The following is a 17,775-nucleotide window of genomic DNA, read 5'->3' as shown; positions in this document are numbered from 1 at the left end:
TTTCTTTACTGTTCGTACAGGTCTTGTATGTGCGAGCAACAAAGGTTCCGGATTGAGATTGTGCTTAAGAATTCCACTTGTTTTCACTTGGGTGAAGCGGTTACAGCTGAAAGAGGAAGACTGGAGGCAAACAAATATCTGGGAGCGATTTCGCGCCGTGCAAGACACTCCAGGATCTGTAGTTCCATTCCGGGGAACAGGTTCGCCTGACTGACAGCTGCCGGAAGTGAGGCTGCGCGGAATGGCCGCCGCTGCGACCATGGCGGCAGCTGCTCGTGAGCTGGTGTTGCGGGCCGGGGCCTCAGATATGGAGGAGGAGGAGGGCCCGCTGGTGAGAGGCAGGGCTGTTTCTCCTTCAGAGTCTTGTCCAGTCTCCTCATGTCAGGAAAGCCTGGGCTGGGTGTAGGCACAAGGGTGGAACTCGCAGCTGCCAATGATGCTACCCGGCTTGGTTCTCCATACGCCTCCGTGGGATCCGACCTGAACCTGAGCTGGGGTCAGCATGGCCGAGACTTTGGCTCTGGGGCCACAATTTCAGTTAACTTCCAGATGTTTGGGCAGAATAGAGAAGCAAGTCTAGGAACATGGCTTCTGGAACCAGATTGCTTGGGCTTTAATTCAGGCTCTGCCACGTATACTCTGTGTGTCTTCGGGCAAGTTTAACTTGCCTCTCTATGCCCTTATTTCCACACCTATAAGGTGAAAAAACTAAGACCTACTATCTATGTTGTGGGTTAGGACTGGGTGAATGAATATATGTAAGATGGCACCTGGCACGTAGGTAAACACTATGTATTAGCTGGTAGTTTTAAAGAGGTTGGCGCGCCCCCGAGGGATGGTGATAGAACATTTAAGGTAGCAGCAGTCTGCGGCTGCTGCTGCTGCTGCTAAGTCGCTTCAGTCGTGTCCGACTCTGTGTGACCCCACAGACGGCAGCCCACCAGGCTCCCCCGTCCCTGGGATTCTCCAGGCAAGGACACTGGAGTGGGTTGCCATTTCCTTCTCCAATGCATGAAAGTGAAAAGTGAAAGTGAAATGGCTCAGTCATGTCTGACTCTTAGCAGCAGTCTAGAGATCCTAAATTCACCTGCAAGTTCTGTTCTGCCTTCTGCATCTTCTAATTTTTCTGATTTGGTTACCTTCACGCTTCGTGGTTTGCCTGTCTCCTTGTCCCATTCCTATCCATCAGCCCCGATTAGTAGACTGAGACAATATGGAACTTTTGACATTTTGTGAACTCAGTATTTACCTGTGATTCCCCAGTGAAAGTCCCTCTTCTCCGCTTGAAGGATTGGTGACTACTCCATTATATTTTGTTCTACTTCTCTCTTTCCCATTAACCTGTTCCTCTCCAGGGGAGTGGTCCAGGTCTTCGGGAGCCATTGCAGATTGGAGAGTTGGACATCACCTCTGATGAATTCATCCTGGATGAAGTGGATGGTAAGTGATGGCAGAGGGTGGGGGGTATGCGGTCCTGTAACCTGAGAGGCTGGGCTCTGCAAGTACTAAGGCTGGGACTGGTGTGTGGATGTTCAGTGTGGAGACAGAGCTGTAGAATTAGCTGAACCCTTATGATGAACTTCTATTTGCAGTTCACATTCAGGCAAATCTGGAGGATGAGTTAGTAAAGGAAGCTCTTAAAACGGTGAGGCTTTCCACTATACTAATCTGCCCCTTCCTGAACCCTCCCCTTAAAGGAAAGAAAAAAGTCTTTTGCACTCCTACTATCACCCTGGTCTTTTTCTCTAGTCCTTTGCTGACTCTGTTCCAGTGTCCCTTCACTGACTTCCTCCTGACCCTCTCACATTTCTGTTCTCCCAGGGTGTGGATCTTCGTCACTATTCAAAGCAGGTTGAGCTGGAGCTACAGCAGATTGAGCAGAAGTCCATTCGGGATTGTATCCTCCAGCAGAGGAGAGGGGTGCTGTTATTAAAACGGGCATTTTGTAGGGGTATGGTGCTGACAGCCCACCCGGGGCCACCGTCTTCTCTCTGAGGTTTCTGTCACCTCAGGGAGAAATTGGAGAGGTCCTGCGGAGGTCTGAGAATCTCCATGTCCACAGTGAGGCCCCTTGACTTGTTGTGAGTCAGATATCCAAGAGAGTGAGAACATAGCATCTTTGCACAATCAGATCACAGCCTGCGATGCTGTCCTTGAGGTTAGTAACCATGCCCTGGGACCCCTCATATCCCAGAGCGCAGATCATGGTCATGGTCTTCAGGATGATTCTTTAGGCCATCTGCCTCAGGCAGGGACGGTTGATCTCAGCAGCCGTTTTTGTTGTTGCTGCCGTGACTAACGTTGTTATTTGCCTTTGCTGTGCCTTTTTCCTCATCACCCACTACTCTCATAGTTGGATAGGTACTAGAGACTTTACCTAGAGACTTGTCCCCTACCAATCCTATGGCTAATCAGCAGCGCTTCTGCCTTCTCCCAGCGCATGGAGCAGATGTTGGGAGCTTTTCAGAGTGATCTCAGCTCCATCAGCTCTGAGATCCGGACACTGCAGGAACAGTCTGGAGCCATGAACATTCGACTGCGGAACCGGCAGGCTGTCCGGGGGAAACTCGGGGAGCTTGTTGATGGTCTCGTGGTGCCCTCTGCTCTGGTCACGTGAGTCACTAGTTTGAACGGTCCTAACGTCATAGCTAACTCATTGGAAAAGATCCTGCTGCTGGGAAAGGTTGAAGGCAGAAGACAGAGGATGAGATGGTTGGATGGTGTCACAGATTCAATGGATATGAGCTTGGGCAAACTCCAGGAGATAGTGAGGGACAGGGAGGCCTGGCATGGTGCAGTCCATGGGGTTGCAAAGAGTTGGACACGACTGAGTGACTGAATAACAAAGGACAACAATGTCATAGAAAGTAGATGGGCAGGCGTGACCTACCCTACTTAACCACGTGGGTCTCCTGGCTTCAGGTTATCACACACTTTCCAGAAAATGATGAGCAGTTGACAGCTCTTTTTTACCCTGACTCAGGCTTTAAGGAATAGGAATCATCTGGGGTTGGGCATCGAGAAAGGGTTTAAGGTTGATGTGGGTGATGGAGGTATGTGTGTCCAGGAACAGAATACTTTGTGCACGTGTTCTAACCCTATGATGCAGTGTACAAAGGGAGAGGAGACACACGCTGGATGCCAGGGGTATGGTTTAGAGTCTCGAGGTGTCTGAGTCTCCCTCCTCACCCATCCCACCCCTCCCTGCTCCCCAGGGCAATTTTGGAGGCACCAGTCACAGAGCCCCGGTTCTTGGAGCAGCTGCAGGAGCTGGATGCTAAGGCAGCTGCAGTCCGAGAACAGGAGGCTAGGGGCACAGCGGCCTGTGCAGATGTCCGGGGCGTGCTCGACCGCCTCCGAGTCAAGGTGGGAAGTGGGGGTGGACATACGACTCGAACCAGCCTCCCTTAGACCTCTACCCTGGATTGCCCTGGCAAAGCTCGCTGTAGCCCACCCCCAAGAACTTCTCCTTGCCTTTATGTGGCAGGGCTCATCCTCACATCTCTGGGTTCCTCTGAAAGTCTTAACAGATATCAAAGAGGTGTTCTATACTCTTGCTCGTCCAACAGTCAACGTTCATTCCTTCCCTCGGTGCTTCCCAGGCAGTGAGAAGGCTACAGCTTCATGCCTTGTGTTTGGTCCCCCACATCTAGGCTGTGACGAAGATCCGAGAGTTCATCCTTCAGAAGATTTATTCCTTCAGAAAGCCAATGACCAACTATCAGATCCCACAGACAGCCTTGCTGAAATACAGGTCGCCACCCAGAGAGTGGGCGGGTGTCCCTGGGGGGCTGGCTGGGAGACTGACTGGTTCCTGGCTCCTCCAGGTTCTTCTATCAGTTCCTGCTGGGCAACGAACGCGCCACTGCGAAGGAAATCAGGGACGAGTACGTGGAGACGCTGAGCAAGATATACCTGTCTTACTACCGCTCCTACCTGGGGCGGCTCATGAAGGTGCAGGTAAGCCCGTGGAAGGAGAGGTGCTCTGGGCGCCTGAGTTGAGAGGAGTGACTGTGTAAAGAGACGTCTTTTTTTCTTGTACATTGGGAAGCAATGTTCCAGTTCTCTATCCTCTCTTCTCTAGTATGAGGAAGTCGCTGAGAAGGATGACCTAATGGGCGTGGAAGATACAGCCAAGAAAGATATCTTGGAGCTGAGGGGCACTCAGCTGGGCCTGGAGAGGGAAGGGCCTCTGGCTCCAGCCTCCAAGGCCCTGCTGCTTACCTTTTTCTGTGGGACCAAAACTTTGCAAATGAGATCAAGGCGGGGACCTCCCTCCCCAGAAAAATGCAGAGATCACCCTTACACTGAGTTTTGTGTATGATGTCAGGGAGCGTAGAGGCTCCCTGGAGCCCATTCACAGATGTCAGGTGAAGTGGGGCCCCAAGACTGGGGAGGAGGGACCCCGAGGCCATGTCTGACTGCTGGGGGCCCCTGGAGGTCCTGGGTCTTTGATCTTCCATCACAGTTGTGATCTGTTTCCCTTGACTCTGGCCTTTCACGATTCTTCTCAAAGCCATCCCTCCGCAGCAGGAACACCATCTTCACCCTGGGGACCCGGGGCTCTGTCATCTCCCCCGCTGAACTGGAAGCCCCCATCCTCGTGCCCCACACTGCCCAGCGCGGGGAACAGAGGGTAGGAGGGAGAGCCAGCCTCAGCCTCAGGGTGGGGCTCTGAGCACAGAGCTCAGGGCAGAGCTTCCCGGCTGCAGGGCCCGGGGGAGTCCCCATCTTCAGTTGCCCCTGCACTCTGCGATGAGAGGAGGGTTGGACCATTGACTCAGGGTGTTACAGAGGGTGATAGGTCATTAGGCAGGTGTGGCGGTAAATGCGGGAGCAGCAACAGCAGGTGGGGGTGGGCTCTTTTCGTGTAGCCCTCCCCCCACCCCGCCCCTGCCCTTCAGTACCTGTTCAGGAAGCCCTTTTGCAACCTGAATGAGGGTTAGATGGGGAGGGTCTTCTGAGCTACTGGTACCCAGTTGAGCTGATGTTCCAGCCATGTCCACAGAGAGCCAGGACTGGGGTCCACCCGTCTGTGTCTCTTCCTGCCTCTCCCACCCATCCTAGTATCCTTTCGAGGCCCTCTTCCGCAGCCAGCACTACGCCCTCCTCGACAACTCCTGCCGTGAATACCTCTTCATCTGTGAGTTCTTCATGGTGTCTGGCCCGGCTGCCCACGATCTGTTCCATGCTGTCATGGGCCGCACCCTCAGCATGACCCAGGTGAGCTCGCTGGCTCCTGGGCTCCTCAACCCTGTCCCCAGTCCTCATCAGCACTGCAGTGAGGCCACGGCCCTGGAGCACTGAAGGCAGGATCCTCTCATTTTAGAATGCATGCGCCTCATTCTCACTGTGTGTGACTCCCCACAAAACCATCAAAGCTTGGGGGTCCCTGAGGCGCCCCTCCTTCTGATTCACACCTAGGCGATAGCACCCAACACTTAGAGGCTCCTAGACCTTGGTTCCCGGCCCTGAATTCTGCTGTGATGGGCTTGTGATCATAGATTAGGTGAGCAAGGCCACAGGACCACGTGAGTGGCTGGTGGACAGGAAAGGAGGTGCGTTTTCCATTTAGATCTCTCCCTGTACCCGCAAGTGTCATGTCCCCCAAGGAGCACTGCATCTGTCCATGGTCACTGGGAATGACAAAGGAAGAGACACTTCCAGTCCTCTGCCTGTTTCTAAATCCTCAACCACAGAAACACCTGGAGTCTTACCTCGTTGACTGTTACGATGCCATCGCTGTTTTCCTCTGCATCCACATCGTCCTCCGGTTCCGCAACATCACAGCCAAGAGGGACGTTCCTGCCCTGGACAGGTCACTGGTCCCATTTGTCTGCCTGGAGGCAGTATTGATGCCTCCACACTCACCTCTCACACCCACTCCTGCCTCCACTGATGGTCACCCCTCGATCAGGTTTCAGCCTCCCCCACCCCACCCGTGACATTCCTTGCCAGATCTCTGATTCTGATCAAGCCCACAGGTACTGGGAACAGGTGCTTGCCTTGTTGTGGCCACGGTTTGAACTGATCCTGGAGATGAACGTCCAAAGTGTCCGCAGCACTGACCCTCAGCGCCTCGGAGGGCTGGACACTCGGCCTCACTATGTGAGCATGGGCACGGGTGGCGGGGTCTGCTGAAAGGCAGGGCTGGCAGCCCCATTGTGTGGTCACTCGGCCTCGGGGCTGTGTCTCTGGGCCTGACTGGACGTGTAGCCACGCTGTGTGGGGGCACCCTGGGAGTGTGGGCTGGGCACTGTGTGGGAGGGCCTGGAGGTGGGGATCGCCCAGAGGCTGGTTGGCCAGCTTCGAGAGAGTCAGGGGTTTTGTCGGTTGAGCCGGGGGGATTGGCGTGAGTTTTCGTCCCTCCTTCTTACTCCAGATCACGCGCCGATACGCAGAATTCTCCTCGGCTCTTGTCAGCATCAATCAGACGATTCCCAACGAACGGACCATGCAGCTGCTGGGCCAGCTCCAGGTGCGGGGTGCGGGAGGGGTCCCCTGCCCCTGGGGCTGAAGTGGGGGGGAGCCTTGCCTGCTCCTGTCACCCCCTCCTTTCGGTCTTCTTTTCAGGTGGAGGTGGAGAATTTTGTCCTCCGGGTGGCAGCTGAGTTCTCCTCGAGGAAGGAGCAGCTTGTGTTTCTGATCAACAACTATGACATGATGCTGGGTGTGCTGATGGTACCGAGGCCCTGCCCGTCACCCCCCCGAGGCCCCGGGCGCCCGCTCTGCCCCCTTTCCCCTCCCCCGAGACCCCGGGCGCCCGCTCTGCCCCCTTTCCCCTCCCCGAGGCCCCGGGCGCCCGCTCTGCCCCCTTTCCTGGGCGTGCTGATGGTACCGAGGCCCTGCCTGTCACCCCCCCCGAGACCCCGGGCGCCCGCTCTGCCCCCTTTCCTGGGCGTGCTGATGGTACCGAGGCCCCTGCCCCGTCACCCTCCCCCGAGACCCCGGGCGCCCGCTCTGCCCCCTTTCCTGGGTGTGCTGATGGTACCCGAGGCCCCTGCCCTGTCACCCTCCCCCGAGACCCCGGGCACCCGCTCTGCCCCCTTTCCTGGGCGTGCTGATGGTACCGGAAGCCCCTGCCCCGTCACCCTCCCCCGAGATCCCGGGCGCCCGCTCTGCCCCCTTTCCTGGGTGTGCTGATGGTAGCCGAGGCCCCTGCCCTGTCACCCCCCCCCGAGACCCCGGGCGCCCGCTCTGCCCCCTTTCCTGGGCGTGCTGATGGTACCGGAGGCCCCTGCCCCGTCACCCTCCCCCGAGACCCCGGGCGCCCGCTCTGCCCCCTTTCCTGGGCATGCTGATGGTACCAGAGGCCCTGCCCTGTCACCCCCCCCCCGAGACCCCGGGTGCCCGCTCTGCCCCCTTTCCTGGGTGTGCTGATGGTACCGGAGGCCCCTGCCCTGTCACCCCCCCCCGAGACCCCGGGTTCCCGCTCTGCCCCCTTTCCTGGGTGTGCTGATGGTACCGGAGGCCCCTGCCCTGTCACCCCCCCCCTCCGAGACCCCGGGTTCCCGCTCTGCCCCCTTTCCTCCACGAGTGCAGAGATCACGTTGGCCTTGTCAAGCGTTTTCTTCTTGGAGTCTGACGTGGTGTCTGGCTCCATATGGTGAATGTGGAAGGATGGGGATATGCCAGCATGAAGGGCAGCTTCTCCCCAAACTTGAGACTCCCCTCTGTCTTTCCTCAGGAGCGGGCGGCGGATGACAGCAAAGAGGTTGAAAGTTTCCAGCAGCTGCTCAACGCGCGGACACAGGTAGGGGTGCGGGGTGAGGGCAGGGACAGTCCTGTGCTGTGTTTTGCTGGTGACTTTGGCTGCACTGGCTCTCTGTCGCGGCGCTCCGGCTTCTCTTGCTGCCGCACACGGGCCCTAGAGCACAGGGCTCGGTACTTGCGGCTCGAGGGCTTAGTTGCCCCATTGCATGTATAGCCTTAGTACCCCAGCCAGGGGTTGAACCCACGTCCCCTGCATTGGAGGGCGGATTCTTAACCACTAGACCACCAGGGAAGTCACGTGTGTGCTGTTTAGGTCAGTGTGTGTGTGTGCGCGCACGCTTACAGTGGCAGCGGGCTCCAGGTACGCAGAATTGAAATTGTGATACAACTCTTGATTCACAACATGCTGTTGTTATCGGTCTGTTTTTTCTTTTTTTTTTTTTTAATGATACAGACATCCACAAAGCTACCACACACCTTGGCAATAACTAACATCAAAGTCTGAGTTCTTCCTCGGCCCCTCTCTCTGTCTCTCACATAAAGGCGCTTATTGACCTAAATGTTGCGTTTATCATGCCCTGGCTATGGGCAATAATAGAGCTATAGGGAATTCCCTGGCAGTCCCATAGTTGGGACTCTTGGCTTCTACTGCAGGGGATATGGGAAGCTAAGATCCTGCATGCTGTGCAGCACACAACCAAAAAGGAAAGAAAAAAAATTGTATGCCGAAACAAGTAACTATTCAGTTTTTGTTCTGAGTGCCGTAGTAACAGGATTGCAGGATTATTTGACGCATAATTTTTCTAGTATTGTCCTGTTATGACATGAGGCTGTAGCTCATTCTTTTTAAAGTCAATTAGTTTAGTTACTTCTATTAATTGTTGGCTGTGTTGGTCTTTGTTGCTGTGTGCGGGCTTTTTCTAGTTGTGGCAGACGGGGCTTCTCTCTCGTTGCGGAGCACGGGCTCCAGGGCGGGTGCGCTCAGTAGTTACGACTCTCCGGCTTAGTCGTCCCGCGATACGTGGGATCTTCCGGAACTAGGGATCTACCGTTTATTTAGGAGTAATTACCAAGAATAATACTTGAAATTACTAGAAATAATCACCTCATTTTTTTTTCCTAATTGTTTGGACTTTATTCTTTTAGAATTTGTCCTTTAAATAGACTGTTAAATACTACCTTTTCAAAAGGAAATTTACTTGTTTGAACTGGTATATGAAGTGCTATTGATTTTTGTATATGGATTATATAGCCAGCCACTTCCTAAGTTATTTCTAATAATACTTCTGGAGATGTGTGTTCCTATGTAGGCATTCGTCATCTCTGAATTGTGACAGTTTCAGTTCTTCCTATTTTATTCCTATGTCTTTATTCTCTTACTACAGGGGCTAGTACCTTGTTTAAAGTTGAATGGTTGAATAGAGGGGTGATAGTGAGAACCCTTACCTTTTCTTAATTTGAAAAGAATATTTATTTATTTATTTGGCTGTGCCGTGTCTTAGTTGTGGCATGCGGGATTATTTTTTTCTTCTTAGTTGTGGCATGTGGGATCTAGTTCTTTGACCAAGGATGGAACCCAGGCCCCCCTTAGCCACTGGACCACCATGGAAGTCCCTTCCTAACTTTAAAACAAATGCTTTCATCATTTCCCCTTTAAGAGTACTGTTATTGTAGGTTTTTTTTTTTTTTTTGAAATAGATATCCTTTATCAGGTAAAGAAAATTCCTTTCAATCCCTAGTATTCCAGGAGTTATTATTGTTTTTAAATCATGAATGGGTATTGAATTTTTAATCAGGGATGTGTGCTTTTTCTGCAATTGTTGAGGTAATCATATATTTAATTTTAAAAAATTAGGGCTTTGGGATTAATGGATACACAGAACTATATATAAAATAGATAAACAACAAGGATCTACTGTATACTGCAGAGAAATATATTTAATACCTCATAATAACCTATAAAAGATAAGAATCTGTAAAATACATATATATGTATACATGTATATTCATTCAATACACATGTACTCACAACATTGTAAATCAACTATACTTCATTTTTTAAAAAAGTCTATCATGTGGTATCCTACATTTGTAGATTTTGGAATGTTAAGCCATTCTGGATTTGGTCTGATGCATATAGAGTTTTTGCTTCTCTGTGCAGAAATGAGATAGGCCTGTGCTATTCCTTTCTTGTCCTGCCCTTATGTGGTTTTGGCACCAAAGTCATACTGGATTTGTAGAGGCAGGTGGGAAGGAAGGATTTCCTCATTCTTTTATTCTTAAAGATTTGGGGATTGAAATGATCTCTTCCTATAAAGTATCTTAGAACTTGCCAGCACAAACATCTAGGAAGATTTAAAACTATGAAATTCCCTCTAAATACTGCTTGTATTGAGTTCTGTGGGTTTGAAAATGTAGCATTTTTCTTATTCAGTTCAAAGAACTTTTATATTTCAATTATTCTTTAATCCATGAGGTTTTTTAGAAGTGCTTTAACATTTCCAAAAGTCTTTTTGTTATTAATGTTTAACAGTTGCGTTGTGAATGGAGAATGTGGCCTTTTGGTATTAAAAATCTGAAATTTGAAATCTTTCTAGATTTGCTTCGGCCTAGGACATGATCACGGAGAAGGCAATGGCACCCCACTCCAGTACTCCTGCCTGGAAAATCCCATGGACGGAGGAGCCTGTTAGGCTGCAATCCATGGGGTCGCTAAGAGTCGGACACGACTGAGCGACTTCACTTTCACTTTTCCCTTTCATGCATTGGAGAAGGAAATGGCAACCCACTCCAGTGTTCTTGCCTGGAGAATCCCAGGGACGGGGGAGCCTGGTGGGCTGCTGTCTATGGGGTCACACAGAGTCGGACACGACTGAAGTGACTTAGCATAGCATAGCATAGCATAGGACATGATCAACTTTTGAAAACGATCCATGTATGTTTGAGGAGATTGTGTGTTCTTTGATTGTCAGGGGTGGAAATCAAGCTCTTTAATTGTTATTTACATCACCTATATCTTTACTGATTTTTTTTTTGGTCAGTAGTTGAGAGAGATGTTTTGAAATTCATAAGTTTATCACTTTTTCACTGCAGTTTTATCAGATCTTGTTTTATATAGTTTCAACTTATTTTATCTAAATTCTCAAAAGTTTAGAATCATATGATCTTCCTTGTGACTTGAAGCATTTGTCACTGTATCATGACCCATGTTAGCCCTAACAGTTTTCTCTTAAAGCCTATTCTATTTTATGTTAACATAGCTCTTCCAGCTTTATTTTAGTTAATATTTGCTTTTTAATTTATTTCCACTTTTTGAAAAATTTCCGCTTTTTTCCTTTACTTTCTTTTTACTTTCCTTTTCATATTTTCACATTTTAAGTCTTTTAAAAATAGAAATAGCTGGAATTTAAAAAATCCAATTGAATTATCTCTGCCCTTTAATTTGTCTTTTTTTTCATTTATGTTTATTGTGATTAATGTGACATTTCTACTGTTTTCATCCATCTTTAGTTTTCTCTGTGTCTTGTGTCTTTTTTTCTTCTCGCCTTTGTTTTTCTTACAACTTTTTGTCCATCTCTGATTGTTTGGATTTTGTACTCCATTCTTTTGGAATTTGTCCTTTAAATTTTAAATTAACAAGCTAATGTTAATTTAGCTTAACATCTAAACTTATTATTTAACACCTATCTCAAGTAATGCATGGGCTTTTAAACATTTTAGATGTTTTAATGCTTCAGTCGTCCCTCCCCTTCTGTTTTCCCTGCTAATTATTGACCAGTGTTTTTTTCTGTCCTACTTTTGTTTTTTAAATGCCTTTATGTTATTTACTTTACTTTTCTCTTGGCTGAACCACACGGCTTGTGGGATCTTAGTTTCCCCACCAGGGATTGAACGCACATCCTCTGCAGTGAAAGCACAGAATCCTCACCACTGGATAGCCAGGGAAGTCCCTGTATTCCTTTAAATGTGAAATATTCTCTGTATTCCCTGTGCTGTATCATATCTCCTTGTAGCTTATTTATTTTGTACGTAATAGTTTGTACCTCTTCATCCCCTTTCTCTGTCTTGCCCCTTCTCCCGCAGCCAGTATTTTTTTAAACGTTGCTTTCCTCCTATCTTTCTTTCCTGGGATCTGGTCAGTTATAGGTTAAACTTTCCCAGTCTGTTTTCTCTGTTTCATAAACGTTTAGTTCGATGAGAAAAGAACCTGCTGTCCTCAGCTGCACAGTTAGGTGACCAGAGGGAATGTTGGCTCTGCCTTCAGAATCGCAATTCTCTAGACCCTCTGACCCCAGAGATGTGCTCAGTGAGGACTCTGCTGAGAGCCCTGAGGCCCTGTGGGATCTGCCAGGGTGGGGACGGTCCCTGTGCCTTCGGGTGGGCTGCTGCTCAGTACTGTGTGGGAGAGATTATGAGCTGAAGCCCAGCGTGCTCTTTCCTCTGGTCACTCCTCTGCGGTCAGAACACTCTCTCCTGGAGGTCCTATCCTGGAGGTCCAGAAGTTAGGACTCTGTGCCTCCACTGCAGAGGCCACAGGTTCGATCCCTGGTGGGAAAACAGATCCCACAAGCTGGGTTGCAAGGTCAAAACAAACAGTCAAACAAAAACCCACTCTCTTTGGCTGGATAGAGAGCTTAAAGAAAGTCCATCCAAGTCTAGACCACTGCTGCCCCATGGAAATATAGTACGTGCCTCAAGCTTTCTAGTGTCTAAGTTTTATAGACAAAAAAGAAATAGGTGAAACAAATTTAATATGTTTTACTGAAAACACTGTGTCCAAGATACTATCATTTCAACATTATTTATCTACAAATAGATGAGTAATGATTCATCTGAAAAGTTTTTCTTTGTGAAGTCTCTTAGCCTGGTGTGTATGTTCACAGCACATTTCAGTTTCAATAGCCTTGTTTCACGGAGAAGGCAATGGCACCCCACTCCAGTACTCTTGCCTGGAAAATCCCATGGATGGAGGAGCCTGGTGGGCTGCAGTCCGAGGGGTCGCTAAGAGTCGGACACGACTGAGCGACTTCACTTTCACTTCTCACTTTCATGCATTGGAGAAGGAAATGGCAACCCACTCCAGTGTTCTTGCCTGGAGAATCCCAGGGACGGGGGAGCCTGGTGGGCTACTGTCTATGGGGTCTCACAGAGTCAGTCGAACACGACTGAAGCGACTTAGCAGCAGCAGCAGCAGCCTTGTTTCAAGTGACCAGTTGTTACATGTGATTCATGGTGACTGTGTTAGGACAGGTCATCTCTGTTAGTTGAGCTTAGCTCTGCATCCACCCGCTTTGCCCCCTACTGTTTAAGAGTGTTGTGGGTTTATTGCATTTAGGCAACTATAATAGGTTGAATTTGTTATGATCTCTGTCCCAAATCACATCACAAATAAAGATTCCTTAATTATGGAAAGATGTGTTCTTGGGAATGTCTTCTTCATCTCGTGTTAGTTATCTCACAGCCTCCAGTGGATATAGGTGGATGTTTTGTGGGAAGAATGGAAAAGATTTTATTTTTATTTATTACTGATATATCTGGAGAAGGAAATGGCAACCCACTCCAGTATTCTTGCCTGGAAAATTCCATGGCGGGCTGCAGTCCACAGAGTCTCAAAGAATCAGCCACAACTAAGCAACTGAGAGCACATTATTGATATATAGTTGATTTCCAATGTTGTGTTAATTTCTGATGTACAGAAAAGTGACTCAGTTATACATATGTGTACATTCTTTTTAATATTCCTCTCCATTATGGTTTGTCCCAGGGTATTGGCTGGAACCCCCTGTGCTCTGCGATAGGACCTTGTTGCGTGTCCATCCTATATAATAATTTGTGTCTCCTAACCCCAGACTCCTAATCCATCCCTCCTCCAGCTCCCTCCCCCTTGGCAACCACAAGTCTGTACTCTATGTCTGTGAGTCTGTTCCTGTTTTGTAGATAGATTCATTTGTGCCATATTTTAGATTCCACAAAGGATTTTATTTTTAAATATAAGTAGTTTATTTTTAAGTGAAATAAAAGTTCTGCTTTCACCTTACCAGATCTTACTATTTGGGTTGGGTTTTTCTTTTCTTTCTTCTTCTTTTTTTTTTCCTACTTAAATTCCACCCTTCCATTAAAAAAAATTTTTTTTATTTATTTGGCTGCATCAGGTCTAGTTGCTTCGCACAGAATCTTCTGTTGCTGCGCACAGACTCTCATTGTGTGGCGCATGGGCTTTGGAGTGAGAGGGCTCAGTTGTTGCTTCCTCTGCAGCATGTGGGATCTTAGTTCCCTATCCAGGGTTCGAACTTGTGTCCCCTGCATTGCAAGGTGGATTCTTAACCACTGGACCACCAGGGAAGTCCCTCCCTTGCACTGTTTTTTATTTGTTTGTTTGCCTTTTCATTTTAACTTTGTGTTTTGGGAAATTTCAAATGTACGTGCTAGGTAGAGGATAGCATGGTGAGCCCCCAGGGGCCATCACAGATCTTCAGCCAATAACAGGACAGTTGTTTCATCTGTATCAAAACCCGTTGTTCATCCTCCCATCTGTCCCCCAACCCTCAGTGATTTTGAATTAAATTCTGTACATCACTATCATCACTTCATCTGTGTCAGGATATGTTTTTTTAAACCACAATACTTTATCACACTTTTAAAAAAAGATAGGACTTGGGGCTTTCACTTGAGGTGGCCTGGAAAAAAAAAGAATCACTCTCAAAGTAGCTAGTATTCAGGTACCCCACTTATAAACAGTGGTTCAAGTCAGCATCCATATACAGTCCATACATGCCTCTCTCTGTTTTTTAGTTGATTTGGCTGTGCCAGGTCTTAGTTGCGGCATGTGGGATCTAGTTCCCTAACCAGGGATCGAACCTGGGCCCCCTGCTTTGGGAGTGTGGAGTCTTAACCACTGGACCACCAGGGAAGTCCCTGTATGTCTCTTTTTAATCTGTAGATTTCCCTTCCATCTCTTCCCTGTCTCCTCCATGCAATTTATTTGTGGAAGAAATGGAGTCATTTGTCACGTAGAATGACGTACAGTCTGGATTTTGCTGACTGCCTTGCATAGCATGCCTAAGCTGTTCCTCTTTGTGATTCAGTGGAAAGGCTTGAGCGGATTCCAATTAGACATTTTTACAAGGCTGTTTGAGAGGTGGTGGTGTGTACTTCTCTCAGGGCATTAGTGTCTTCTTGGCTTTCTTTTGGCCAGTGGCCATCGGTGATCACCGCTTAGACCATTAGATTTCTGTCTCTCAATGTCTCAAAAATTTCCATCTCCTTATCTGTCTGCATTTTGAGTCATTTCTTCAATTATAAATTCCAGTTTGCTCAGTCATTTTTCCAGGTATATCCAATCTGCTGTTTAGCCAGCTGACATTTTTTAAATTAAAAAAAAAAAAGTTTTTTTCTAAATCATTTCTTTAAAAATCCCATTTTGTTTCAAGTCAGTCTGTTTCTGATCTTGGTAATAGGTCATGTTTGTGTCTGTGTCTTTAACTTCTTTGAACATCTCATACAGAATGTACAACTGCTCTGTATGTGACAGTTTTAACACTGGCGGTCTTCGGAGGTCTGAGTCCACTGCTTGTTGCCTCTTCTGACTCGTGGTAGCTGGCTTGCTTCTGTGACTGGGTATCTTTGGGCTCTTTTCTCAGTCTCAATCAGGGGCAGTCATCGGGGCCTAAATGGGGATCAGGGAGATTTCAGAGAAGACTTGCCTCTGCTTTTGCAATAGCTGAAAGATGCCATCCAGCTGGGTCTGCACTGGCACCTCTGAGAGGCTCTCCTGAGACCACGCTCAGCATCTCCGCTCAAGGCCGCATCAGCTCAGCTTCCGATAGCAGAGCTGCTGTGACCGTTTACTTTTCTGAAGCCCCGCCTCTCCCAGGCGCTCAGGGCCCACTTCTCTGGTTCTGGCCCTCTGCTCCCAGCTCAATTTTTTAAAATTTAACTAAACAAAGGTTTTGTGGTTTATTTATTTATTTGTTTTGAGAAGGGAGGAGATTTCCCCTACCTCTTGTGAGACCAACCGTGTCTTAAAGTATATGACTTTTCTAGAGGTTCGCTGTTGTTATGGGAGTGTTCTAAGGACCGAGTTGGTCATGATGCCGGAACTGGGAAAAATCTGCCCACCCCAGGAAACTCAACTCTGTATGTGTGTGCGTTCCTACAGGAATTCATTGAAGAGTTGCTGTCGCCCCCCTTTGGGGGGCTGGTGGCATTTGTAAAGGAAGCTGAAGCTTTGATTGAGCGTGGACAAGCGGAACGACTTCGAGGGGAAGAAGGTCTGAGGATGGGGTGGATGTGGTGGGGTGAGGGGAGAGGTGAATGGAAAAGAAAAATTCAGGGATGCAGATTACATGGGGAGGGTGTCAGGCACGAAAGAGGGGGTCGGGAGAACACCAGAAAAGAGGGGTTTCAGGGTGAGGACGGCTGTACCTTGGGGAGGACCTAGCGGGATCAGACATCACTTAGCCGTGATCTTTTTCCTCCTTCTCTCAGCCCGGGTTACTCAGCTGATTCGTGGCTTCGGCAGTTCCTGGAAATCGTCGGTGGAGTCTCTGAGTCAGGATGTGATGCGGAGCTTCACCAACTTCAGAAATGGAACCAGCATCATCCAGGTAACCTGCGACTCCCGGTCCCCACTCCCACCCCGCCCCATCACTGGTTTGCCCTCCTCTTTTCTCGGGGCTCGGAATCTTGACCTAAGATCTCGGCAGCTTGAACACTAATCAGTCCCCTTCTGGCTTGATCTTCAACTACCAGCCGTGCCCAAAGTTCTGGCTGAGCCCTAAGCTGACGGCTATCGTCATCCTTAGCATCACCCTGCATCTCATCCCTCCGTGACTTTCTCTGAGCAGGGAGCTCTGACCCAGCTGATCCAGCTCTATCATCGCTTCCACCGAGTGCTGTCTCAGCCGCAGCTGCGAGCCCTCCCTGCCCGGGCCGAGCTCATCAACATCCACCACCTCATGGTGGAACTCAAGAAGCACAAGCCCAACTTCTGATGCGCCGAGCCCTGGGGGCCGCCAGCCCTATCCATGGACTTCTGTGCCCCATCCCATCCCCCTTTTCACCTGGGACTCCCTGCCAGTTCCCCCTTGCCTCCTAGGCTCTCACATGCCTCACTCTGCCTTCATTCCCGGGACCTTGCTTCGTCAGGATAAGCCGGATCCCCTTGGCTTTGGGAATCTCTCGTGTCTTCAAGTTTCCCAGGACCTCCTGGGCTTCCAAAATAACCTCAGTTATCTTTCCAGTGTTGTCATTCCCCTCTTTACTCCCACTGCCCACCCCCAAGGCTTTTTTCTTCTCCCAGTAAAACCTTCTGGTTCACTCAGCTCTTGTCAGCATGTCATGAGGTGTGAAGCCTCAACTCTTGGAGTTGGTGTGTTAAGGGAAGACTGTCTCATAATGGTTGGCTTTTTTTTTTTTTTTCTTCCACTCAGTGATTTATTTTCTGTAGCTTTTTGACCTAAGATCTCAGCAGCTTGAACACTAATCAATCCCCTCCTGGCTTGAGAGTTACATCAAGGTCAGTCTGCAGAAAACAATAAATACTTAATATGATATAACACTCTTTTCCCATTTCTTTTCTCCTTCCTCCTGGGGCCTTCAAGTAACCCCGTCTTTGCTCCAGGATCACCTTTGCGCTCTGACTGCCTCCTGGGCCTGCATCCCTTTCTGGTGGGTGTCCAGAAACTCGGGGCTCGCGGTTACCTCTAACCTTCAGCTCCTTCAGGCCAAAGTGGCTGCGTTGGTTTTAGGGCGAGAACTGTTTCTGGAGTAACCAACCTGGCGGAGGAAGTGACCCTGGTGAAAATGGCAGATGCTGGCCGCATGGGGCACTAGAGCAGCCTCGGCTCCCCTAAGGCAGACACCAGCTCTCCTTGCCTCTGGCCACCCCAGGTTGACGCTGGGATTGCCTTCTCTCCTTGAGGGTCAGCTCCCTAGCTCCTCCGGTGTGACCATCGCAGCCCTTGCTAGGGGGCTGCAGTTCCCATTGCACTGTGCCCTGAGCAGGCCAGGCCTGCAGTGTGGCCATCTCATCCCTCTCTGTGTCTCGGCCCCTTTCTGCTG

The 17,775-nt window shown here is 49.2% G+C and overlaps 1 protein-coding gene across 2 annotated transcripts; it reads left to right on the top strand.

Annotated features, from left to right (window-relative positions):
* Nucleotides 1-25: 25 nt before the first annotated feature.
* Nucleotides 26-17,270, top strand: VPS52 (VPS52, GARP complex subunit). 2 transcript variants are annotated; one of them, XM_027525150.1, is made up of 20 exons: nt 26-331; nt 1,356-1,440; nt 1,593-1,645; nt 1,822-1,897; nt 2,091-2,158; nt 2,438-2,613; nt 3,216-3,366; nt 3,654-3,754; nt 3,828-3,960; nt 4,085-4,142; nt 4,503-4,636; nt 5,068-5,223; nt 5,700-5,818; nt 5,985-6,108; nt 6,383-6,478; nt 6,574-6,681; nt 7,688-7,753; nt 15,872-15,983; nt 16,201-16,319; nt 16,560-17,270. In XM_027525150.1, the coding sequence occupies exons 1-20, from the start codon at nt 242-244 to the stop codon at nt 16,704-16,706; spliced, it is 2,172 nt and encodes a 723-aa protein (XP_027380951.1). In that variant the 5' UTR covers nt 26-241; the 3' UTR covers nt 16,707-17,270. The 2 variants fall into 2 exon arrangements, with proteins under 2 accessions (XP_027380951.1, XP_027380952.1); XM_027525151.1 differs by having other exon boundaries at nt 229-331; nt 2,087-2,158.
* The last annotated feature ends 505 nt before the right edge of the window (nt 17,271-17,775 follow it).

This window comes from Bos indicus x Bos taurus, chromosome 23 (genome assembly GCF_003369695.1).
Source record: "Bos indicus x Bos taurus breed Angus x Brahman F1 hybrid chromosome 23, Bos_hybrid_MaternalHap_v2.0, whole genome shotgun sequence".
Taxonomy (NCBI): Eukaryota; Metazoa; Chordata; class Mammalia; order Artiodactyla; family Bovidae; genus Bos; species Bos indicus x Bos taurus.
Note: the sequence above shows the minus strand (reverse complement) of the source record. Positions and strands in the feature narration are given on the sequence as shown.